The 26,826-nt window shown below is 33.4% G+C and overlaps 2 protein-coding genes across 7 annotated transcripts in view; both read right to left on the bottom strand.

Annotated features, from left to right (window-relative positions):
- Positions 1 to 936: 936 nt before the first annotated feature.
- Positions 937 to 23,248, bottom strand: LOC145303880 (uncharacterized). 6 transcript variants are annotated; one of them, XR_013873853.1, is made up of 19 exons: positions 23,079 to 23,248; positions 22,647 to 22,716; positions 20,273 to 20,346; positions 19,199 to 19,312; positions 18,713 to 18,826; positions 18,165 to 18,220; positions 12,359 to 12,491; positions 12,023 to 12,092; positions 11,052 to 11,288; positions 10,425 to 10,615; positions 9,877 to 10,030; positions 9,170 to 9,679; positions 8,560 to 8,730; positions 8,018 to 8,124; positions 4,440 to 4,560; positions 4,089 to 4,173; positions 3,312 to 3,385; positions 2,776 to 2,891; positions 937 to 2,249 (listed from the first exon to the last, which is right to left on the bottom strand). XR_013873853.1 is itself a non-coding variant. In XM_080145538.1 (18 exons), the coding sequence occupies exons 1-17, from the start codon at positions 23,217 to 23,219 to the stop codon at positions 3,313 to 3,315; spliced, it is 2,421 nt and encodes an 806-aa protein (XP_080001664.1). In that variant the 5' UTR covers positions 23,220 to 23,248; the 3' UTR covers positions 937 to 2,891; position 3,312. The 6 variants fall into 6 exon arrangements, 5 of the variants coding, with proteins under 5 accessions (XP_080001664.1, XP_080001674.1, XP_080001687.1 ...); XM_080145538.1 differs by having other exon boundaries at positions 937 to 2,891; XM_080145548.1 differs by having other exon boundaries at positions 937 to 2,891; positions 9,877 to 10,027.
- A 20-nt stretch (positions 23,249 to 23,268) lies between these two features.
- Positions 23,269 to 26,826, bottom strand: part of Nmd3 (60S ribosomal export protein NMD3) — a 29,627-nt gene continuing 26,069 nt past the window's right edge. The window contains exons 14-16 of the mRNA XM_080145646.1: positions 25,131 to 25,271; positions 24,731 to 24,818; positions 23,269 to 24,300 (exon numbers count right to left, since the gene is read on the bottom strand). Coding sequence (XP_080001772.1) covers positions 24,200 to 24,300; positions 24,731 to 24,818; positions 25,131 to 25,271 — 330 coding nt within the window. The 3' untranslated portion in view covers positions 23,269 to 24,199. The remainder of the gene's footprint in view (positions 24,301 to 24,730; positions 24,819 to 25,130; positions 25,272 to 26,826) is intronic.

Raw genomic sequence — 26,826 nt, 5'->3', positions numbered from 1 at the left:
CAGCGGTGTAACGGAGAATTTCCCTATTTCCGTTAAAACGGACGGAGTACGCGTTAACGAGAAGCTTTGCTACTTTAATACACATAATGAATCTATATAATAAGCTTCTGTTGAAAATGTATGGTCGTTCATTGCGTATCGGATAACTCAGATCGTTAAGTATTATTTTGACCTTAGGAAAAAGAATTTCCAAGCGAATTAAACACCAAGTCATAAACAAGTCAACAGTGAACAACATCCTGTATTTAAGCTACATTATGAAATGTTGTCCAGATTTAGATGGCAGACTTTGTTATTAAATTTTCGATTAACCGTCTAATATTCCGAAGTGCCATTCAAGGATGGTGAATCGCTGCGCACACCACTGCCTCACATATTATTTACCAGTCAGATTTGAACATACAAATTAAGGGACTAAGTGGGGGAGATATTTTTATTTTCAATTGTACAATCTCTGAGCATATGAGGGATTACGGGACAAACTTTTTAACTTTTAATCCCTCTCTCTACTTATACTTTTCTCGTCTAAGTTTTCTTTCATTGTTCCATTTATTTGTTGCAAATAAATTGTTTTCAAACTTTATAAACTCGCAAAGCGTGTTCTAAAAAGCTTTGCTTAATCAAAATTGTGCCTATACTTGTAACAGGATGTTTGTCTGTGTGTATCGAAGGATCTCGCCAACCGCCGTGTTTCTCCTTTACACTATAGCTTCCAAAAGGTCCTGTGAAGATTTATAAATATTTTATACTTTTTTTACTCTTTCCTTCTAGAACTAAAATTGAGAGTTGGAGGTCAACTACCCCCCTCCACTCTCAAGTAGCCCCTAGAGGCCTCTTTGGGGGGTATTAACAAGGTGTCTTGTAAGTGTGTCAGGAAAAAAATAGCTTATGTTCTGCAAATGAACACAAATTCAATCTAGTCTCAAAAACACAAAGTACTTTTTCATTCATGATTTATTATTTCATATACGGACAACGAAAAATAATGAGTAACTTTACTACAAAAGCTAGAATTAGTTTATAACAATATTTTACATTTAATTTTTATCATTACTTTATTTTATATACATCTCAGCATAAAAGAAAATACATGAAAAATAACAAAATTACATAACATTAATATTAACTTTTCAAAAATAATAGAATAGGCAACAAACTTGAAATCCTTGGAAATATTTTTTTTTCTAAAATGATTAAGTTTCTTGTTGTGTAAAAAAACTGCCAAACAGTTTAGTAACAGGCTGAAATAACAGGCAAAATAGTTTATCATCAGATAAAATATACCTCCTCCGTTTTTAAATTCTTAAAATTTGTTTAATTTAGCTTATATCTACTCTGTACTTTTGATAACAAGAATTATAGTTATTTATCGCATCATATTATAGACAGCTTTCAGCAGATATTAAAATGAAAAATTTTAAGTTCAAAACCAGTTATGTTTGTTAGCGATTTTATGATTTTTTTTATAGTCGTAGAAAATTATCTGTAATACGATGCTATATATAAATTTCAAGTATGGCTTATTAGAACCGGTACTAATCCAGCGGATATTAATCGGTTTAAAAGCCATATTGGAAACAATATTAGTAAAAACAAATTCGATATTTTTGAAGTGTAAAATTCTTCCTTTAGTTTTCCTATATTGGGGAAAGAACAGGATGCTATAAAATATTAGATGAAAGCTAGATATATCATTTTACCAAGCACATAAATTAACATGAAATGATCAAAGGATTTTCACTAATTCCTAACTTTTTAATCATATTTTAATATTAAAGATTTCATACAATTCAACAATAAGTCACAAACCTAAAAAATATTGCAATACTTTTTCCATTACGACTTGGAAACCGATTAATATCCGCTGGATTAGAACCGGCCATACTGAAAAATCATGTATCGTATTGTATTATAGACAATTGTCTACCAATAGTAAAATGAGAAATCACAATATTAATACCATAGATAATGATTTATCGTTATACCTACTATTCACAGAAAGCTGTCTATAATACGATGCGATAAATTACTGTTAAGAAAATTAATTTTTGTGTAACGGTAGGTTTTTGTAATGCAAGTAATTTTCTTTTAGTTAATACCTAGCTTCATTGGATAAACATACAAAAACGATTGTATAACTTTAATTAAGGGAAACGAGTTTTTTTTCTCTTAACAATAATGCTATTATTAATTATACATTTGTACTAAATCAGTAGGTAGAAAATATTTAATACACAACTTTACCTAACCTAATCAAAAACAAAAAGATTTCAAAAATATTTAAATAAAAATTATTTCTGTTAAATAGTTTTAGCATTGCTTATTTTCCCTCCTAAAATGTTAGGGATTTAAAAATTCTTTAAAATTGAAAAAAAATTAGCTGGATTTATGCATAGTTGTCGCTTTCCCTAATTCTTCTGTGTTACAATTGGCTTTGGTAGCTCGTAAATCGACGGGGGAGAATAGTTATTTCTCGCATCGTATTATAAACGGCTTTCCGCGGATATAGAAAGTACAATTATGAGATTAAAACTAGTTTTTTTAGCCCCGGGGTGCCAAAGGCACCGGCTAAAAAAACTGGTTTTAATCTTATGATTGTACATTTCTATATTCGTAGAAAGCTGGATTTAATACGATGCTAGACATAGTTTTTTCGTATGGATGAGAACCGGTTCCTATCCACCGGATTCGAATGAATACGAGAAAGAATTTTATCAAGATCTAAGTTCCATTATTGCCCCCCCCCCCCTATTTCTGCTCTTCCCAAAATAAAACATTTTTAACAGTTGTTTAAATTTCTTGATGTTATTTTCTGTGTATTAATGATGGATGTATTTCTTGTGTATATTCCTCCGAGTACTAGAAGCAAAGCCTGCTCCAAGCTGCGCTATCTGAAACAAAATAAATATTTGTATTGTTTAGATATCTGTCTGCCTGTCTGTATGGCTTTCTGAGAGTCTATACTTCGGTATGTCTTTATTTCTTATAGGAGCCTTTTAATATGACAAATGTCATGTAGTAAGTTTATGTCCTATTTGTATAAATCGATGAAGAATAGTGTAAATATCTTTAACAAGTTACGTATACTCATTGTTATAATAAAGCAAATTTTCTATCTATATATTATTTGATCTTGAAATCTATCTATCTTTGTATTTTCTATCTTGGCATCTGCTTAGATTACTTCACATTTACTTGCTTGTTGGTGGTTGCAGAAATATATTTATCTACCTATCTATCTATATATTTTCTCTTTTTCCATCTTATCTATGTATTTTTTATCTTGATATCTATCTATCTATGTATGTTACCTCACATTTGCTTGCTTGTTGGTGGTTGAAGAACTATCTGTCCTCCCTGTGAGACAACTATCTGGTGTTGACCTAGTTACCATCGATACTTATTTCAGACGTATGGATATAGAATACATAATATATATGAATAATATGACGGGAAAAATTATCATATATTTACTAGGCTGCTAACATAACATTAACATCATTTATTGTCAGTTCATTCATCCAGTAAAAGGGAATAGCAAAAGGGGGGTGGATGGAGGGTATCGTTATTTTAGCCAGCTACGAGTTTCACTATATTACAATACATGATAAACTATATTAATTTTTGTCCATAACTGGCACAGCAACAAGATAAAACACAGAAAGTAAATTGGTTTACTATTAAAAATACAAGGATGACCACGTTCATAAGTAACAAAGAACAAAAATCATGGATGGACGAACTAAGTGATTTAACAATAAGATGCTCAGTGGTCTCAAACATAGAATAGAAACAAAACGAAAAACCTTTCACTTGCCTTAAATATGGTTTAATGCCTATCTTTATTTTGAGACCAACGGGTCAAGTTAATTATTTAGTGGATGCACATTGCTAGAACTATTTTTACAAACAAAAATCAGCAGTCTGTCTTTAATTGCAGTCGAGAAAATCACATTTCGCAAATAGCAATACGGACGGACATACTCCTCTAATAATAAGATATACCCATTTATAACATAAAATATAACACTATTTCTAATTCATTGAATTGTAGAATATCTACGCCAAGTTGTTAAATAATCGTTCCTGGTTGACCAGCCACTTGAACAATCTGTCCTGGTCTAACTTGACCGCCACCTGTTAGGGTCACTAGCTGCGCTGTCCCCCCTCCGCCTAGGTAATTTTAATTATTAGTTTGAGTTATTTTTGTGTAGGCGGAAGAAAGGGAATAGTTACAATTTACAAATGGATAAATTTTTTTCAGGGGGGGAGGGGGGGGGGTAGTAAAAATTTAATGTGCGTTCCGCGTCAATGATTAACTTGAATAAATACCTAGCCAATTTTACTAAAGTCTTGATCCTTAGGGTTGTCTACAAAGTGACTGAATAAAGGAGAAAGGATTTTTTTTTTCAAAAGCTGAACACTTAACACTGGTTTACCTGGTTGGCCCGTGTTGCCAGCCGTGCTGGTCAATGTAACCAGCTGAGCAGTGCCTCCTGACTGAGAGCTGGTGATCACATAGTGCTGCCGGCTACCACCGCTGGAACTAACAACTACGACCTACAAAAGGAAGAGGTAGGTAAGATTAAAATTTACCAACCCGTTTTCTAAATAAATATTTTTCATTGAAATAGTATATGTACACAGTATCAAAGCGTCGCTTTTAAAAATAAAATTCTCAAGATACTACTTAATAATTGTGCTAGCTGAAAAGAAATGTGGCTAAAATATTTATAGCAGAGTAAATATTTGCTTTTACATGTGACAAAAATATATAATATACAATAAACCCACCATATAACCATTTCAAAAATAAAGGATGAGTAAAGAAAAGGATAAACGTGGATATTATGACAGGGGGAAGTTGTCTTCAATTTAGGTTGATAACATCATGGACAATGACATCATTCATTGGTCAGTTCGTTCATCGAGTAAGATGGGAGGGGTTGTGGTAACGGGGGTGGATCGGGGGGGGGGGGTCGTTATTTTAACCAGCTTCAATTTCACTTTATCAGAGTATATAATAATCTGATTTAAGATCCAAGTAAGAATAAATCAATGCTGAAATAGATTAAAAATATTTTAAAGAAAACAGAACAATAAACTGTTCAACAGTAATTTTTACATAAAACCATATACCTAGTTCTTATTCTTCAGAAATGTAAATTTTCTTGGCAATAAATTGGGGTTTGGTATAATATGTTAGGCAAATTCAAGGGTCTTAATTTTGTCCCCTTTGTTCGTCTGGTTTTTAAATAATAATAATCTTAATGTATTATCTAGATATTCCTTTGTCCCTGGACCAAACCCATAAATATGTGTAGCGGTGTGCCTTAAATTCCGCAAAATTCAGAAGATTTTTGGAATCGTCAACTCGAAACAGCTAATGATTATATTAAGACAAACATTCAATTGTCATGATAATATTAATATCACATTGGCCCATATAAAAAAAATCAGAGTTGTTCGTAATTTGAAATTGTAAGATTTTCCCGATTTTTTATTGGGTCTTTAAAATCAGCTAATAGCGTCAAAAATTTAATTACAGTCCAGTCCCTACAAAAGAAAAGAAAGCAATTTGCCAGCAGACGAAACTGTTCTCCAAAACTTGAGCCAGGTAGTAGGCTAAATTATGCATCTATACTTATACATTTATTCCTTTGACAGTATAATCAAATGCTTTTAGAATTTTAGCGATAATAAAATATAGCTATGTTGATATTTCTGCGAAAATTATAGCACACCATTTTGAACCAATATTCAAGAGAAAGAACCATTTTTCATAAAATAGTTTATGTTGAAAAGTTTTGAAATAGTTTGTAAAAGTAGTGTGTAACTTTTGAAATAAATATGGATTATCCAGCAACCAAGGGCAGACAGTTTTATTGATTCCCGATCAAATGTTATAATTTGTAATATTTTAGTCGCAATTTCGTTTAACGTTACAAATGTCATTAAAATAAAAAAAAAACGTTAAAGAATTTGAATTAATGCCAATTAAAAACAAAATTCTAGGTTTTAAATATTGAATTTCAGAATAAGAGAAAATTTACCTACAAAGACATGAGAAAAAATTAAAATAAAATAAACTTTGTTGAATAGTTTTAGTGGTGATTAGTTTGTTATTAAAATTTTCCACTCGAAACAGAAAAAAAATGGAAAAACAGAAAATGAGATCTGATAAAGGTTACTGGGCATTTTTTTCTTCTTAGAAAGTTAAGGTATTTAATTTTTTAAACTAAACGACAAAAAAATATAAGATAAACATTTTTAAATGTAACATAAAATTTACCCCACCCTATATGCCTCATCAAATTTATTGGCGGTTTACATAAAAAAGTCTTGTCTTGGGCACTCCCCCCTTTTCTTGAAATAAAGAAAAATTACAGTGGTGGTATTAACTGTTTTTTGTTGTTGTTTACTTTAGGCCAGGTAAGGTTAGATCGAATTGGGTAATTGGTAGCCTGCAGTGATAGGAAAAAAACTTCCCACATCTATATTTTTTTATTTGATTTATTCCTCTACAAAGGTTTAGGGTCTCAGTTGTCGACACACACTTTGAGGGAAAGCACTGTTTGTTTTTCCGGCGTTATCCTCTTAGAAATTTTTTTTCCAATTTTTTTCAATTCCCCCCCCCCCCCCCCCCCCCCAACGACGAACAACTATTTTAGGTTAGGTTAGGTTTTAGGCTAGGGAGCCGAGCGCTGCGGCCAGAGTTCATAGTTCGTTGTCGGGGGGGGGGGGGGGGGGGGGGTCTTGTGTCATTATCTCTTATGAGAAAAAAGTTATTAACTAATTAAAATTTCAAATTGTGATTTTTTGATGGATTTCTTTGATTAAATGACAGGCTGGTCAATTTTTAGGCCAATTTTTGCTGTTTTCGGCCTGCCACGCCTAAATGGGTTGAGATAATCTCATGGGACCTTTTGCCCGACCTAAGTCTGGTTATTTGTGAGGTCTAAGAAAAAAAAAAAATCCCAGATTGGATGAAGCACGACGTAGCTGCGCACCGTCAAAAATTGCTGGTCGGCTCATTTTGTCCCCTCAAACCCTCACCTCGTGCCATTTTTCTGTGTAAAGATTATAATTATAATCTTTTGCGTAAGTCTGATTTTTTTTCCTAGACCTCACAAATAACCAGACTTAGGTTGGGCAAAACCGCAAACCGTTTGGGCGTGACGGCCCAAAAACCGCAAAAAATGGCCTAAAAATTGACCAGCCTGTCATTTAATCAAAGAAATCCATCAAAAAATCACAATTTGAAATTTTAATTAGTTAATAACTTTTTTCTCATAAGAGATAATGACACAAGACTTTCACTTGGTGAAAATTCAGCATTGTGGGCCGCCTAGACTTTATATTTGGTGACCCTGGGGTGACGGGTTCAGTGCCCCCCACACCCACGAAGTGGGCATACTTTTGAAAATCACGTTTTTTTAGTTTTTCCCCTTAAAGGAGGGGAAGGAGTCGTTTTAGAGACTTCAAGCATCTCTTTGATGTTGAACAACTTTTTGAGGCAGACATTTCATTACTTATGTTTCATTCGCCTCCGGCTGACCGTTTAGCCGTTATTCGCCGCCGAAGGCGTGATTTTTGGCGATTTTTGCCGTTTCCGAGGTTTTAATGGACATTTAGGAGGGGAAAGAGTTGTCCAATCAAGTTGATGATGAAGTACATTTTTATAGGCAATTGCATTGGCTAAATTTCATGTGAAGTAAACTTTTTTGTACCTCCAACCGGTTTTGCTCCAGCTGAATCGATTTACAGATACCCCCTAAAAACCGGAAAAAACCGGTTTTTTATAAAATTCACGGCCGGTTTTGGCCGGATCCGGCTCAAATTTTGCATGGAGTCATCCTTTGATAATCCCAACAGTTGATACTTGACGCAGCAAGATCCCAGAAAAGTGTGGTATATCTAGGGGGGGATACTCAAATTTTCAATATTGAAAAAAAAAATTCTAAGAGGATAATACCGTTTTTCCTAGTTAGTAGGTGTTAGTATAAAAACAACTCACTTGTCCAGGTCTAGGTCTGGGTGAGTTAGCCGCCATGACAAGCTGGGGAGTGCCGCGCCCCAGAGTGGTGCCCCCACCCGTTCCAGCCACAACAACTTGGTGGGTGCCTACAAATTGAAGAGGGGTTCATACAATTCATTAAATTTGAATTGACGCCAACTATTTTATTTTACTGGTTTTCTTTAAGATCATTTATTAATCTGTGCACATGTAGCGAAGCGCAAAAAATCATGGATGGGAAAACAGAAAATCAAGAAATTTTCCAAGCATTTTTATTATTCTCATAATTTTATTTTGTAGAATTACTGACAAACTGACAGAAATCATAAATTAAAATAACATACTGGATGCTTATTGGTTTAGGGAATCTTCAGAAATAATTTCAGCCGTCTATCTTAAATAGCAGCTGCGAAAATTACAATTCCCCCGTGGTGTTACGTACTGACTGACGGACAAACTGAATTATAGAGACAATTCGCATCTAATAAGTTATGTAAACAAATAAAAATATCTTGTGTGTGAAATTGTATGAGCCCCTATACCTGGGTGTCCTGGAGCCCCGCTGGCGGCCACCATCACCTGTTGTCCTGGCTGGCCAGTGCTTGTTAGTACCACCTGTTGACCGGCCACACTACCCGGAACCTGGACTACCTGTTGCTGGCCGAGTTGACCGGTGCCCTGGTTGGGCGAGGCTGCTACCAACTGAGTACCACCTGCCATCAAAACAAAATATTAGCATTTTTCAAGCCTAGGAGAAAGTTACATAAGAAAACCATAATTTTTATTGAAGTACGTTTAAAATTAACTTAAAAATAACGTGCAGTGCAGTCTGTCTGTCAATTCATAGCGCAATGAGTGAAATGTGATTTACTCGTCTGCAATAAAGGAAATACGACTGAAACTTTCAGTTCAGATAAATTTGACATATACGCATACGCATCTAGTTTATTGTTTTATCTGTCCTTCATGCATCAGAAGACAAAAATTTAATTTTTGAAGGTTTAGTGATTTTCTTAATATTATTGATGCTCTTTCTTTTCTTTGATATGACATCTAAACATCTGCCCATTTTGTCCGTTTGTCTATTTAATGCTTTTTTATGCTTTGCTACTTATGGATGTTTTCATCCTTGTTAATTCTAATATATCTCACCTTGTTGCGGAGATCCGACGACCACTTGTTGTTTAATGCCAGGTCTCCCAACCCCTGCAGATCCAACAATTCCCATCTGTTGCGACCTCTGTACCGTAATTGTCTGCGGTCTGGCTGGCTGCGATACCAGCAATCCTGCCTGTCCTTGCCGCACCTGCAGCTGTCCTGCCACCAGCTGACCTGTCCTTGTGAGGCCAGCTACCTGGCTGACAGCAACCTGTCTGACCTGGGCAGTTGAAGTCCCGCCGGGGATGGCCACAGCCGTTGGTGAACCTGCCACATTAACGGCCGTTCCAGTTTTTAGATGATTCTGGAGGGCTGAAAACACTTGGCCCCTGGCGGCGGCCAGCTGTTGCAGCTGAGCCGCTGTTAGGGTTGTTGTAGGAATTGTCCGGGCAGCGGTGGCAAGAGGGCTGCCGGTCGCACGTACAGTCTGCAGTCCCGTAGGAGAATTTAGGGTGCTAGATGTGTTGGGCCTTGAGGAGAGGACAACACTCTGGCGTGGAGAACCTGGGAAAAAAGTTCATTTAGTTTTTTGGGGGAGGGGGGTGATCCATTTACAGAACACATTTGCACACAGAAAAATAAATAGATCTTGAAATCATTAGTGTTACTACATATCTAAAAATTATAATATTTTCCAATTGTGTCAGCTTTTGTAGCTCCACTGATTTGGATACAAATAAAAATCTTTGTTTTATCCATACCTGGTAAAACTTGATGTTGTTGTGTCAATAATTGTGGTTGTTGTTGCTGAACTAATTGATGAGAAACTTGCTGTACTTGTTGTTGCTGTTGCTGTTGAACTATTTGCTGCTGTTGTTGCTGTTGCTGAATTTGCTGTTGAGGAGCAACCTGCTGCTAAAGTTAATATTAAGTAAATGGGTCCATATAAAAGTTTTCAAAACAGGATTTCAAATTTAGACAGAAATTAGAGGACGATAATCGTTGAATTTTCCCTCCAATGTTTAGAGCATTTAAAGGTATACTTTCGCACATAAGATGTTGTGGGCAAGATAAAGAATCGCCTTTAGACCTGTAACAATATATTTTTTAAAGAAATAGAAGTATGTTGTTACTTCTGCGAGATATTTTATAAAATACTTCACCTAATAAAAAAAACTATTATACAAAATCAAAAAAAAAAAGAAAAGAATTTTAGCACTTTTCACTAAAGCTAAAAAGTCATGAACATTAGGTATAAATTGGAATTATGTATGAATTAATTTTTTTTGTTCATTTACTTGTCCTTTACCAATGCCTGTTGTGAAATTTGTTGCTGTTGTACAGGTTTAGGCGCTTGTTGGACCTGTGTCCTATTTACGCCAGCTGCCAGGCTGGTGAATGATGACGGCGGCCTGTTGACGCTGGTTAGTATGGGTTTGCTGGCCTTATTCTTGGACCTCCATTCTAACCAGGCAGCTACTTCAGGATCAGATCTGTCTCCTGTAGTCACAGAATAATAAATAGAGAAGGACAAAACTATATTATCAGAATCAGAAGAATGAATATATTATTCTTAAGCCTGAATATTTTCATGTTCTCTAAAAAGTGAAACTTATAGAGGGCTAATATAACGATTATTCTCTCAACTCCCTTTACCCCTCCTACTGGATGAACGAACTGACCAATAAAGCTAAATTGACTCCAATTCTTCCCCTGACTGACATATATCCACGTATATTCTACATAATAAATTACTTCTGGCATGTCAGGTGCATTCCCTTTATCATAAAAGTCGTATAATTCAATAAGCCCGTAAAAAATCAACTATTTTTTACAAGTGTGTCCATAAGTAGTGCAGCAATTACATCTAACTATAAAAGACTGACCATCAGATGAATTCTTGTTCAAATGTTTTTATTTTTCTATTGTTCTGTGCCTTTGGTTTCTAGCTGTTGGTAATAAGCTTCTCGGATAATTTTAAACGCCTGCAAGTTGGCGTAAGGTAGCTGGGTGACAGGATCAAAATATTTGGCGGGCAACCGCGTTACTGGACACACTTTAGCCGTAGGGATTCTCACCCCTTTCTGTGGCATGTTTTGCTTCATGGTGGCCTCGTCGGTGAAACAGATCAGGGTTCTCTCGTGTTTGTCTGTCTGCATCTTGACGTCTTTCTGTTGAGCAAACAAATATATTCATACAATGCAGTTATATATATTTTGCAAGACCAGTTGTACAATGGATTTATTATTATTTGGATCTTTAAACAGATTATCATGTACTCTAATATAGTGGAACTTGTAGCTGGCTTCAATAACGTTCCCCTCATGCACTCACTTTACCCCATCCCCTCCCCTCCAACTGGATTAACAAACTGACCAATTAATGAAGTCAAGGTTAGTAACCTAAATTGACGACAATTTTTCCCCTATCACAATAATTATCCACGTATATTATATATCGATTATTTACACTTACACCTTTGAAATACAAAGTATTAAAGTCACATCCCATTTATAAACATTCTAATTCAAGTTATTTCTCGCATCGTATTATAAACAGCTTTCCGCGGATATAGAATGTACAATTATAAGATTAAAACTAGTTTTTTTAGCCCCGAGATGCCGAAGGCACCGGCAAAAGAAACTGGATTTAATCTTTTGATATTTGTAGAAAGCTGGATAAACCGATGCTAGACATAGTTTTTTTTCGTATGGATGAGAACCGGTTCCTAAACAGAACAGAAACACAGACTAGCAGCATACATAAAAAAATATACATGTACACATCATTTTATATGTCTTAGATACAATACTATAATTCACAAACAATAACAAACCATTAGAATTTGTGAAAAATGTGAAAATTAAACCTTTATTTTTAAATTTTTAATATCATATGTTTGTTCCTTATTATCAACAATGTCTTCAGCTTCATCTGTTTCTAACTCAGGTTTAGATTCAGGATTAGAATCTTTGTCCTTAATATAAATGTTAATGATATCATTATGGAGATAATATAGGATATCATATGGCTCAAAAATTCACAAAAAACAACAAAGATGTCGGGGAATGTGAAAATATAAAAGCAGCCAAAAAGCTGCTTGTAAGCTGTCCGACCGCCATGTATGTTTTATGGTTAATTATGCTCAATAATGATTGGAATGTTGACAAGAAGTTTTATCAGTCTATCTTGAATAGGAGCCGAGAAAATGAAAACGTATCTTACACGCGGACAGACAATTACCTTTATTGCAGGCATACTGGTGGACAGGTAGCGGATAACCGGCCCTTTAATCTCCCGCTGACCACTGCGCAAAGCTTTCCGTTTGGCCTCCAGTTCCATTTCTTCATACTTCTTTAAACTTGCTAGATTTAACCTAAAACAAAATTCTAATACAATACATATTTCTATAAAAAAAGAAGTCAATTATAATCAAAATAGATGTAAACAAAATTAAAATTAGCAGGGAAATAGGAAAGGAAAGAAAAGTATTAACAAATGTCAAGGCTGATTTTTTTTAAATTTTAAAATCATATCTGTAATTAAAAATGTTTAAAAGGTTTTAATTAATCTAGGCAAATAATTTATTTTAAGTACATTCATTACATTCTTTAATATGACATATAGATATAAAAAGTTCATATTTAAGATTTAATGCAAATGTTTTTTAAGAATATTCTTGTTTAGAAGATCTTTATCATGGCAAAAAATTTTCCAGAGTCTTTGAAATGAAAATAATGGAAACCTTAGTTGTCTTTTACTTTGTTAGTCTTGAAAAATTGACTTCAATACGATGCTATACTTGAATGTTCAATATTGCTGAGAACCGGTTCTAATCCACTGGATATTTTCAAAACCTTACTGGAAAATTCTTTACATAATTGCTGACAATACTTCCTTACAAATCATAAAAATTTGATGCTTCCGTAAGATTTTACAAATTCAGAACCATAGCCAAGATACATATTAAATATTAATCCTTGGTATTTCTTTGCAGAAACGTGGTGGAAGTAATAAAAAAGGATAATTGTCAACATATCTACTTTCTTAAAATGTTTCGTATCTATAAAAAAAAATCCAAGCAAAATAGCTCTCATGAAAGAATGTTATAATACCTTTAAATAGGCTTTACAAATTGAACTGTTTCATCGAAATCTTTGTCGATATTTTAGAATTTCATTTAAGAAAATTTTCAAGTAATCTATGAATGCAGCAAATTTTTTTTAACGGACCCAACAAATAATTAAATGAAATTATAATACATTCTTAAATGACTCATCCATATTATCAAATCTGTTATAGTATATATGGCGTACGACTACGAAGACATTTTATATAGAATTGTATTTCAAAATATTTCATCCATTATGTTATAATATCTAATATTGTATCTATGTCGTGCCACCTCTTGACCTTTTCCAATATTGAGATTTATGAGGTGGAATGTGTCTACAGAATATCTGGGACAAATTCATACCTGGATAAATGGACAGGTAAATATTCTGGCATAAAACGCCTTGAAAGTAGCAAAGGCCAAGAACAAATAGTGTTTAAGAATGGGATTGTAAATAGATTATAGTGATAAGAACCATAGACATAGGTTTAGCCATCTTAAACTTTGTAAACCATCATTAACCCCACTCAAAACTTTAAAAATGTAACATTATATACATTCGCTTGCAACCTTTAAAACCCCCTATTTTTCAATAAAAATAAAATCTTGGACGTCCCTAATAATAATAGATATTTTTATCAATATAATCAGCCTGTAAGGTTTTTTGTCTGAATCTTAATAACTACTCAACATATTTTTTTTCTTTTTAGGCCAGCTTCACAAAGGTCAAGTGATAGTTTTTGGCTTGTTTATTTTTATATAAAACTATTTGAAGCTATTTTTCTAGCCTGTCGAAATCAGAGCCCTTAGATGTTATGGAAGTATCCGCTAGTATATGAAAATATAAGATTTGTGTTTTAAAGGAGTTTAGTATTAGTCTTAAAAGTTTTATGTTAATTGACATTCTCCTAAGAGATATGTCCCCCCCAAAAAATTAAGAACAATATATATAAGAGATGCATAGAGATGGTTTGAAATATAATACTTTCCTATTGAAAGATAAAAGGAGAAAATAATAAATATATATTTGTTAAACTTAAAAACTACAGTTTAATGGAATAGTTAATCTGATAAACATTTGAAATTACATTATCAAGCAGACAAACATGCATAGTGAAATTGGACGTTGAACTCTTATAAACTATTCCTAAATGGTAAATCATATTTGATATTTTTTTAACAAACTTAAATAATTAAGAAAGACAAGAGTATATAAAAGGGACTATGCACTAACAGAGCAAGTGATCTTAGCAACTTTTTATGTTTTATAGTCTGCATTGTAGGTTTATGTTAAATAAATATTCAAAAGACGAAAAAACCCTAAATTACCTACGTTTTATCGAAAAAAACAACAACTGTATAACTGTATAATTCTAAAATTCATCAAATGCTTGGACAGTAAAAAAACATACCTACTTGTGGTATTTTTTTTCTGTAACTCGACAAAATACTTTCTATGAAACTTAATTTACCATTATATTTTTTTTCTTATTAGCCCAAAGAACTTAATATTTTCGTTCATTCTTTGAAAGTTAAAAGTTTAAAAAAGCCTTTACCTAAAAAGCTTGCAATCAATGCTTTAAGGTGATAGATAACTTGCTTTAGTTAGTGCATTGTCCCCTATGTTGCACAACATGCATATTTAAAAATCTAATCTAAAATAAATTGTAAAGAATGTGGTTTCATTTTCTTATGTTTCAATGATACAGCTAAAATCTTAGCAAAAAAACATCGAACGCTGTTAAAGGCAAGAGTACATCAATTTCACTGTCTATGCACTGATGAGCAAAAAGCAATTAAATATTGTTTCTTCATGAAAACGTTCTTTAACTAAGTTCTTTGTTTATTTTCAGAAGCCTAGTAAAGAGGACTATCCATGAAACCAGAGCAAGTGATTCTAAGCATCTTCCAGCATTGAACCATGTTATTTTTTTAGTTAATATACTAGGTTTATGTTTAATTTTTGCTTTATCGACTAAAAAGTTAGGATTAACCATAGTTTTATATGAAAAAAAAATTTGAAATGTAAATAAATTTTTAAAGCAATATCATCAAATGCGTTGTTGAGTTCAAAGGACAAAATAAAATAACACTGCAGAAAAGCATCAAATGTTGTAAATTGCAAAAGTACATTAATTAAACTGTTTACAAGTTACCAACCCTTTTTCTAAATATACATTTTTAATCACAATAATATTCTTTTGTGTCAAAGCTTTTAAACAACAGTTTGAACTCATCAAAACATTCGATGATATTGCACCAAATAATGCTTAACATTTCAAAGTTTTTTTCATATAAACCATGGTGAAACCTAACTTTTTAGTCGATAAAGCAAATATTAAACATAAACCTAGTATATTTACTAAAAAAATACTACGGGTCAATGCTGAAAGATGCTTAGAATCACTTGCTCTTGTTCGTGGATAGTCCTCTTTACAACAATAATACTATTGGAAGGTGCTTAGAATCATTTGCCCTTATTGGTGTATAGTCCCCTTAAGGTTATGGAATAATCCCCTTCGAATGTAGAGCTCTTTGATAATAGAAGCGCAGTCGCTAGTTTCTTTTATTGATTAATCTTGTAGAACATTTAAAAATATTAAATATGAATTTATTGCAGAAAAAGTGTGGATAATCAACTACTCTAGAGAAAATATGCGATGCTACTCAACTTGTAATAGGGAAACAGAATATTTCCCATGAACATTCATGTTCTTTTACAGGAACACCAAGATTAGATTGTGTCTGGACTACACACATTTAAGGATATATAAAAAAGTTGAAAAAGAGCAGTTTCAGAAATTAAATATTATTGTCAATTATCAAGACTATTAAGTAATCATTGTACTTTAATTATTTTCTTGCAAGTCAATCTCCATTTTCTATAAATTTTCTTTTCTAGCTTTTTTTACTGGGTTATTTTATAAATGGTTTTAAGTTTTTTTTTATTGCATTGTACTATTGAACTATAGACAGCTTTCAACGGATATTAAAATGAAAAATGATTAGATATAAACCTGTATTGTTAGCCACGTTGGGACGAAGGCCCGGGCTAACCTAGTAACCATACTGATGATAATTTTATGATTTTTATTTTAAAATTTGTGGAAAATTGTCTGTAATACGATGCTATACATGATTTTTAAGTTTGGCTGAGAACCGGTTCTAATCAGTGGATATTAATCTGTTTTGAAGCCACACTGAAGTACATTAAAATCTGGTGCAATATCCAAATAAAAATATTATTATATTGATTAGTAGGGGATAGGAGTAATGGTCTAATCTGAAAGAAACGGGATCACATAAAACTCAAGGCCATTAATACCTTTCAATTTAATACCCATACATTTGAGATAACAGGATCTCTTCAGTATAAGAGTTAAGACTCTAGGGGCTAGGTGTCGCTTCGGGTACTAGACCTCCACGTACCTTGAAACATACATGCAATATTTATGATTGCGTTGTAAAGCGTCCATTCACACATCAGACAACCAACTCTCTGAGATGCACGACCTTTGTCTGAGAAGTCCCAACTGTGCATGGTAGCGAGTTGCGCCTTTTTTGGGCCAAGGCATTCCCCCACTCTAACTATTTACGTCGCGCATCTGACATAGTAGCAGTGGGAACCATTTTTAACGTCTTTAGTTATGACGCGGTGTCGGACCGAGATTCGAACCTATCACCTTCCCGACGACGAGCGGATGCGCTACGTGTTGAGCCACGGTCGCGGGTATCCTTTCAGTATAGCCTCCTACCCCCCCCCCCCTCCTCCCAGTCTCCCATTTTAAAGTAAAAGTATGTCAAGTGTATAAAGTATAAAAATATCTAAAAGTATTTAGATGGATAAGTATGGAAATATTGGGGTGCCATCATATTAGCAAAGTGTTTCATAAACAATAAATAATAAGAAATATTAAGATGGTGTTAGCTGTTTCACTTACTAGTAAAGCAAAAGAGAAGTAGTTATAGTAGTAATATTGTAGTAATAATTTGCAATTTTGACAATATGATACATTGCATTGAGAGGAAGTTATTGAACACCAAAGATATTTAAAGTGTTGAAATGACCTACTTATGCACAAAACTTAGATTGGTTTTATCCAAAACCGTGTTGGGCTGAACAAATATCTTAAAAGTAATGTAGTTAGTTAGTCTACATTTCACTTAGATTGTTTGTGATGTCCGTCTGTAGCGCTATGGGAAGAATGTCGTGAATTATATATGGGGCATACTAAACATATCAAAGGGAGGAGACGAATGAGCCACCTTTTAAAACTAACTTAAAGTTATTTTTCAGCCATTTAAAGTTACAGCACTGAAATTTCCTGATGCATTTTTTGTAATTATTCAGATATAACGATTTTTGGCGGCGGCAACTGTAACGCAGCCGTTTTTGCACATGCACATTATACTGCATTATTTATGCAACTCCCATGTAAAGTCACATGTTTTCTCCCAACCTCCCCCACCATCTATCTGTTATTCAATGATATTTCATATGTTGTCATCCTTGTTTAATATGCAAATCTGTTAGACTTAAATTTTCAGTAATTTCTATCCTATGACTTCTAGTAACTATGTACTATGTCTACTATCTAGCTTAAAAGGGAATTCACATCAAGGATATATAACTTTTGATAGAAATAGTACACACCGGATTCATTTTTTCCCTCTGCAGCAAAGAAAACTTTATTCTCCCACCCCTAAGTTTTTGCTGATTTTTTAAATATTTCCCCATGTCATTTTTCTAGATAATAGTATCAGCTGATGTTTTCAGTGCAAATTTTAATTTTCCCCCATACATATTGTTTACCGCCGTCCCCCATGGTCGGGGATCTTGTGCAGAATAGCCACGTGTGAGGACACATTTAAAACATCAGACTGTTATAAATTTCCATTTACCTAGCACTGCAAACAATCAAATATAGGCCTTACCTTTCTGTAATTTTAGCCTCAGCAAGGATGTCCTCTTGTGTTAATTTTCTTTCCACCTAAAATTATTTTTTATTTTATTTTCAAAAAACAAACGGTAAAAATTTGATTCAGTGGTTAGTGAGATCAAACAGTTTTATGTTGCACAAAGAAAAATAACTAAAACGAGGGGTAACAGAAACACTTATCAAGAAAGGGATTAAGATGATGACAAGGAAAAGTTACAGAGAACTGAGAAAAGGAAAAACACAGACAAAGCTTTCATGAAAACTGATACTTTTCTATAATGATCACTGTCCTCAATTAACTCAACTAACATTAAAAAAAAAGCTAAAAAAGGGAGTCGTAAAGTTGGTTGCAAGCAAAAAATGACCCCCTTTATACCCCCAAAAAAAACCAGCAAACATAAGCAAAGTTTCATTTAAATTCAAAAAGGTAGGTTTAAAACCTTATTTATGTTATGAAATTAGTAAAATGAAGTGGAGCGAGCGAAGGAAGAGCTTTAGTAAATTGTAATTAACACAAAAACAAGCATATTTCACAATTCTCACCTTCGTATGTTTCTTATTTTTCAGTTTTCTTCTTCTGGCCTCTGCGTCTCTTTGTTTCAATGTCTTGATAATCTCCGAGGTTTTCTGGGCAGTTGAAGCTCGCATTGTCAACCTGTCCAGAGAGTTGATACATTAATATTTTGATTAGGCTTTAAGACACAATTCCTGTAACGATAAAGTATATTTAGATAGCTATGGAACTTGATAAAAGTAAAATGTATATTAGAATTTTGAAATGATGATACGGTAGGATGGTATAAAATGTATCTTGCATTCATATAATTTAAGGAAGGTATGTCCATTATATTTCCCTAGAATGCTGCGCCAAATCATAATATTGTAATCACAAAATATTATGCCAAGTTTCATAGAGATCAAACAATTTCACAAAGAAAATAATACTAAAAAATACGCTACGGATATGGTGTGTTAAGACCCAAAATGTAGAAAAGCTTCGCTTCTAAAAATATTAATGTATCAGTTCCTTCTGCCATATTCTGGAGATGTAAGAGAGCCCATGGTTGCACGCTGCTTGGCTTGGCGAGGTCCGGATGGAGCTGGTTTAGGTTTGGTGGTGTCTGGCTGCTTTCTAACAGGTTCCTGAGAATACAATCGATATTTTTTTGATTGCACACCATTTTTTATCGTTTTTTAACTACATATTCTATAAATATGACTTATAAGTCTGCATATTCTATTTTGTAGTATATTTTTGGGGTGTTTACATAATTTAAGTTTACTTGGTACTTTCATACAAAGTGCCTTTTGGGCACTGTCCCCCCCCCCCCCTATTCTTAAGAGCAGCTGAAAACTAAGATGATTTTCATAGCCGCACAGAAGGACTGTGTGTGTTTAAAGTAGCTTCTTTACCAAAAAATAGCATCAAAAGGACGCTTACATTAAATAGTTTACCTTGTAAGCTTTTGTTTGTACGCCAGCACCCCTGCGGACCTTCCTATAGTTTACCTTATAAGCTTTTGTTTGTACGCCAGCACCCCTGCGGAACTTCCTATAGTTTACCTTATAAGCTTTTGTTTGTACGCCAGCACCCCTGCGGACCTTCCTATAGTTTACCTTATAAGCTTTTGTTTGTACGCCAGCACCCCTGCGGACCTTCCTATAGTTTACCTTATAAGCTTTTGTTTGTACGCCAGCACCCCTGCGGACCTTCCTATAGTTTACTTTATAAGCTTTTGTTTGTACGCCAGCACCCCTGCGGACCTTCCTATAGTTTACCTTATAAGCTTTTGTTTGTACGCCAGCACCCCTGCGGACCTTCCTATAGTTTACCTTATAAGCTTTTGTTTGTACGCCAGCACCCCTGCGGAACTTCCTATAGTTTACCTTATAAGCTTTTGTTTGTACGCCAGCACCCCTGCGGACCTTCCTATAGTTTACCTTATAAGCTTTTGTTTGTACGCCAGCACCCCTGCGGACCTTCCTATAGTTTACCTTATAAGCTTTTGTTTGTACGCCAGCACCCCTGCGGAACTTCCTATAGTTTACCTTATAAGCTTTTGTTTGTACGCCAGCACCCCTGCGGACCTTCCTATAGTTTACCTTATAAGCTTTTGTTTGTACGCCAGCACCCCTGCGGACCTTCCTACGCCTTTCTTCTTCCTCTGCTTCAGCATCTAGTAATGGCAGATAAACATTATAATTACTGATCACTACGCAAGGGCTAAAATTCAGGGGTTTAAAGGAATAAGACAATGCCCAATAAATTACATCCCCAATAATGATTATCCCTTCTGTTGATTAAAATTAGTGGTTGAAAAGTTTGATCACTCAACTTAATGAAACAACCAATCAAAATTCACTAAATTCCACAAAGTTGTTAAGCCAATGAATAAGAAACGTTTTTATAGGACTTTTGGGACTAGTGTATTAAACAGCCCATTGTCCTCTTTCTCTCTGGCTTAAATTGCACAAATGCAGAGATGAATTCATTTCGGAATCGACATATAACCAATAAATAAGAATGATATATTAGGTTAGGATAAGCTGGGTTGGTTAAGATTTATGATAGTTAGGCTAAGATGGCCAGACTCGCGCAGTTAATAAGCTACCGTAAAGTTTAGGCCCCTTCAAGCTTGGGTGAATTATTTTGTGGGTAGAATACTGTTTTAAATTTTTAATCAAATACAATAGAACAGTATTTTATCATTGATAGGAATTTCAATTAGTAAATATTACAACATACTAAGGTCTACTATCTAAAGCTAGGCATGTCTGATGAGATTGTACTTTTATGGGGTTGATTTAGGTTACATTATAACTAGTGATGGGAATTCGGATCCGAATCCGGATCCGGAATCCGTTTTTTAAAGCGGATTCCGGATTCTAAATTGGTAGGCTAAATTTAATTTAAATAGGTTAGAAAATACCAAGCACATTTTTAGGACATACGTAGCACTTAAATTTTTTTCTACATAACAAATTTTAATAATTACTAATGTGATGTAAATGTTTTAGTTAGAACAAATCAAGGCTTCAACCAAGTAACATAGTGATAAATTAACGAAAAAAGCTATCCCTCTGTGACGGACGGCCTTTTAAAATACTGCTAGAATCCGGAATCCGAATCCGGAATCCGCCAAAAATAAGAATCCGGAATCCGCAAGAATCCGTCACTTTTTTTGACGGATTCCTTCAGAATCCGGAATCCGAATCCGGCCCAAAAATTCGACGGATTCCCATCCCTAATTATAACATCTCCCTTGTCCACTAGACCCTAGGGGAACCATTAATTAAATTAACAAGGATGACAACATCCATAAGTAGCGAAGCACAAAAAATCGTAAATGGGAATACGTATAGGTAGATTTAAAAGGTTTTTACTAAAATCAAGAATAGATTTATTGGAAAAAATAAACATGAAACCTTGTTTTATTTTGTATGATGACATGGTCAAAGTAAATTATATTAAAGATGCTCATAACAATGGGAAAAACTATTTTGATACTGATATCCCATAAAAGTTTGAAAATTGGATCAAAATAGACAAAGATATGGGGAAATATATAAAACATATAAAAATAGCCAAAAACCTGATAAAAGGCAGTCTGGCCGCCATGGTTGTTTACTTAAAACGACAAAAAAATTAATTTTTAAATCCTTAACTTAAAAATTGGGAAAATCGGACCATATATACTGAAGATATGGAAAAAGTGTTAAATATATCAAAAATAGCCTAAAACCTGCCAAAAAGGCAGTCTGGCCGTCATGGTTATTTTCTTTAAAAGACAGGAAATTTAATTTTGATATCTATAACTGAAAAAATTTTGAAAATCGTAATATAAACACTGAAGATATGGAGAAAAATGTTAAAAATATAAAAAAAACAGCCTAAAACCTGCTAAAAAGGCAGTCCGGCTATCATGGTTGTTTTCTTTAAAAGACGGGAACTTTAATTTTGATATCTATAACTGAAAAAATTTTGAAAATTGGACCATAAACACTGAAGATATGGAGAAAAATGTGAAAAATATAAAAATAGCCTAAAACCTGCTAAAAAGGCAGTCTGGCCTTCATGGTTGTTTCTTTAAACGACGGGAAATTAGATTTTGATATCTGTAACTGAAAAAAATTTTAAAATCGGACCACAAACACTGGAGATATGGAGAAAAATGTGAAAAATATAAAAATAGCCTAAAACCTGCTAAAAATCGGTCCGACCGCCAATGATGTTTTATAGTTAATTGTGCTCCTTAATGGTGGGAATGTCGTCAAAAAATTTCTATCTTTTATAGGAGCTGAGTAAATCCCATTTCCCCCATAGCGTTACGGACTGACGGACTGACTGACGGACGGACGGACAAAGTGAATTATAGAGTAGCTTCGCTACTAAAAAATACATTGACAAAAGTAAGCCTTTGACATAAATTAAAAGAAAAGTATTTTATTGTATCCATCAGAATTAATGTTTATTTGCCTGATTTTGGTTCATCATTTTCATCAATGGAAAAGTCACTGTCAACCTCACTGTCTTCGTCTACAGGGGACTAAATAAATATATCAATTCAGATAAATACACAAAAATATTTGTCATTTTCGCTGATATTGGTAATTACAAACAAATAAGATAGATAATAGGGATAAAACAAGAATAATTTTGTTCATAAGTAATGCAACATCAACAAGATAACTTATATGTACTGAGAGGATAGTAGTGATATTAAAAATAAAATAGTTTGTGTGTATTTTGTTATAGGCCTGGCGTTGAATAAATGAAAAGGATCACTATATTTGTGTAGATCTTGCATATTACGATCCATGGTTAATTGAAGGCCAGTCGGACGGGCTGTCAGAACTACGGAGCATAATTTGAAAAGAGCTATGCTGCTAAAATTTGTAAAACACTTACATTATAATTGAAATCTCTATCATCCGCCTCTTCCATAAACCCGCCATAAGTTGTCTTATAAAAGTCGTCTTCTTCCTCTTTGTTCAAAAGTCCCGCCATTTTTGTCCCGGCAAAGTTACGGCGAGACCTACTGGCCGCCATTTTGAATTTGTCTTTTTACTTTTTTCTCTTTAAATAAATATCGTATATATCTGCAATTAAAAAATATTCCTATTTTTCATTGAAAATTTAGATGTTGATTTTTATGAAAAATAATAATATAACAATTTAAAATAGGATGATATCACAGTTTGCAAATTTTTTGAGGAAAAAAAATAAAAATAATTGATTTTGATGGCGGGCTTAACATACAAAGAGATTATAAAAAGACTCCTCTAATTTCTCTTATAATGATGATGAAAAGTCATAAAAAATCTTCATTTGATTATACCTGAAACACAATGCAAACAGGAATACTTGAAATGTAATCTGATTTTGACTGAAATGAGCTCACATAATATTATATTCTGATCAAAGCTGTTTTCCTAATACAATTTATAAACAAACACAAACTCAGGTTTGGCAAATTTTGAAAATTCATCTTTTTATTTCCACATAATTCTAATAGAAAAAAGTAAAGAGAATTTCTGTTTTATTAGATTAGCTTTTTTTCTAAGTCTGAGCGTGTATACATGAAGAATATATGTATGTTGAAAAAGTATTATCCAACAAACTCCAATAAAAACAATGAAACTTACCAAGAAATAATCTTTTAACATTGAAATAATATTTTTGAGTTATTTTATTTCCTGGGATTTTGGTTGTTTAAATATTAATTTCATTAGATTTTAGAGAATAATATCTTTTTTTGTTTGCAAAAATGTATTTTAAAAAGCCATCAAAAACAATTTGGAGGTTTAAAAAATGACTTTTAAAGAAAAATGAAGGATTTGCATTAGATTTTAGACACATTTGTGGACGAAGACTCATCAATCAGTAAAAACAGCAAAGTAAAGCAGAAAAAAATATGTTCTGCTCTTAAACTTTTAAACCGTTTCCATCATTTGTATTTAGGAAAGAGCTTCTTAATCCAACCGTAAAGCCTAATTTGCTGCTGCAAAATCCCCCATATCTTCGTCAATCTACTCGAGCATTTCACCGCCTTCTTCGCCAGTAGCGTCTTCTTGGCCGATATCAAGATCATCAAGCATCTCGGCAAGAGAAATCTTTGGACATTCTTCGTCTATAAAACAAGAATACATATGAAACTTTAAGAGATGCGCATTTTAAATTTGCATAAAAAGCAATTTAAAAAAAAACAGATAATAAACCGAATCCGCATCCAAATCCGTTTCGAAATAATCCGTCAATCGCAATCCGTGCAACCATTTAGCCAGGATTCATCCGGAATCTGTATCTGTTTTTGAAAATCCACTAATATTTTAAATATCTACACCCAAATTTGTAAAAATATGAAAATATTAAGTTGAAAGATAAAAATTGTCATTTTAAAATAATAGCAGGACAAAAATAAATGGCAACCGTCACGTAATAAGAGAGTGAAACAAATGAAGGAAAGTTAACTAACTGAATAGATATAAAAAATATATCGATTTATCAGCGTATATGAAAATCTGGTGCTACATCCCAGTAATAATATATCTCATACTCACCGTCATCATCTTCATCCACGGGAACCTTGGTGGTATCTTTGTAGATGTTCACATACTGTCGCATCGTAGGATCCTCCTCCAAATCAGCCTGACAATAAAATTTTAATTTAAAGAGAATAGAAAATTAAATTCAAAGCAATTTGTTTTTAAGATTATTTTATTAGTAATAGGGTAGTGGGTTATTTGGTAAATGGGATGATACACATAACACTTTCTTAAATCTTTTCTTAATATTCCATATTATTGATATTTGAGTACTTTTTTTCAGGCCTTAAATTGTAAGCTTTTTATTCTTTTTACTTGTGTTAGTCTCTTATTCTTTTTTTTGTGGCCCCTAATTTCGGAACCAGAAACTAAACTAATGTATAGGACATACAAATCAGAAAAAAGGCAATCTTACCGCAAAATCATTGTACTCGTCGTTACAGCTCTCTGTGTCCATATGAGGGAATCCTTCCATGTGCTTAAGCCTCCACCTTCTTCTGCGGTTTCTCAGTGTCTTATCGGCGTACACCTTCTTCACTAACACTACGTCGGGAATCTAAATATTTGTACAATATAGAACATGTGTTGCGTTAAGATTTATATCTATTCCACCTCTTACAGTTTCTTTCATAAGTTGGCACCTCAAAGACGATCATAAATAAAGTTGTTATGAAGCATCTTTTAAATTAATGTTAGATTGCTTAAAATGATACAGAAAATTGCTCCAAAGGGGACTATTAACGAACGAGAGCAAGTGATTCTCAGCACCTTCCAGCAGCGATTCTAAATGTTTTTTTTTGGTTTTATATAAAAAAAAAAAACTTTCAAATGTTAGTTATTTTTTGGCTGTATACCGTCAAATGTTTTGTTGAGTTCAAACTGCTGTGACACAAAGTGACAAAAGTAAACCTTTTCAATGAAAAATGTTAATTTAGAAAAAGGGATGGTAATTTTTAATATTGTATACAGTTTTATTAGTGTACTTTCGTAATTTACAGAACTTTATTATGTTTTGGCATGTTATTCTATTTGAACCTTTGAACTCAACAAAAAATTTGATGATATTCAATCAAAAAATGCTTAACAATTAAAGATTTATTCATAGAAAACCATGGTGAAACTTGATTTTTATAGTTGGTATAACTGTATAAAACTTAACCCTAGTATATTCATAAAAAATATTTAGTATCACTGCTGGAAGGTGCTTAGAATCACTTGCTCTCGTTCGTGGATAGTCCCCTTCAGGTGTTACGGACGGACAGACAAACTCTCAAGGGACATACAATTGACGAGAAAGAACTTTTTCCAAAAAGGCATAAAAATAGCAGTTTTGATTCAAGCTTTAAAAAAAAATATAATTGCTGCGCTACTTATGGATATATTGCTCTTAATCTAACACATATATTTTAGTAGTCCCACTAGAGATTAATAGAGACATTTTTAACATTTGTATATGTAAAATTAGTTACTATCTTGCCCATTAGTAAATTAGTAGTTTAGGCAAATGTTGATTACGTGTATTTTGGTACATTTATATAATAAAACGCGTTCATAAATATTGAAATAAGAAGTAAATGTGGTAGTAATGCACATTTAGGTGATAAGTACATGCCTTTTAGAAATCAAATGAAAGCGAACAAAAGCTTATAAAGAAAGATAATGTAAAAGAAAATCTAAAATGTTTTGGAATGTAAAACTAATATTGTATAATATCTAACTTAGGGTATAGAATCTAGGTGGATATTTTAAAAGGATAAAATTGTTTTCAATTTAGGTTGTTAACATAGACATAATTTATTAGTCAGTTCCTCCATCCATTTAGAGTTGAGGGGATAGGGTAAAAATAGTGGATCATTATTTAAGCCAGCTACAAGTTTCACTTTTTAGGGTACATGATAATCTGGTGTAAAACCCACGTAATAAAAGTCCATTACAATACAAAAGCTTGAAAGAAAAAGGATGACAACATCCATAAAAGCGAAGCTCTGAAATGGAAGACCAACGAACATTAACACTTGTAGATTGTCAGAACTGAATTAGCAGAATATTAATGCATCAGTACAAACAATATTGTAAGTAAATTTGTTGCAAAACTGCATACATAGATGATA

This window comes from Acartia tonsa, chromosome 2 (genome assembly GCF_053477335.1).
Source record: "Acartia tonsa isolate MP-2025a chromosome 2, ASM5347733v1, whole genome shotgun sequence".
NCBI classification, from domain to species: Eukaryota; Metazoa; Arthropoda; class Copepoda; order Calanoida; family Acartiidae; genus Acartia; species Acartia tonsa.
The sequence above is the reverse complement of the archived record's forward strand: the minus strand, read 5'-3'. Positions and strand labels throughout refer to the sequence as shown.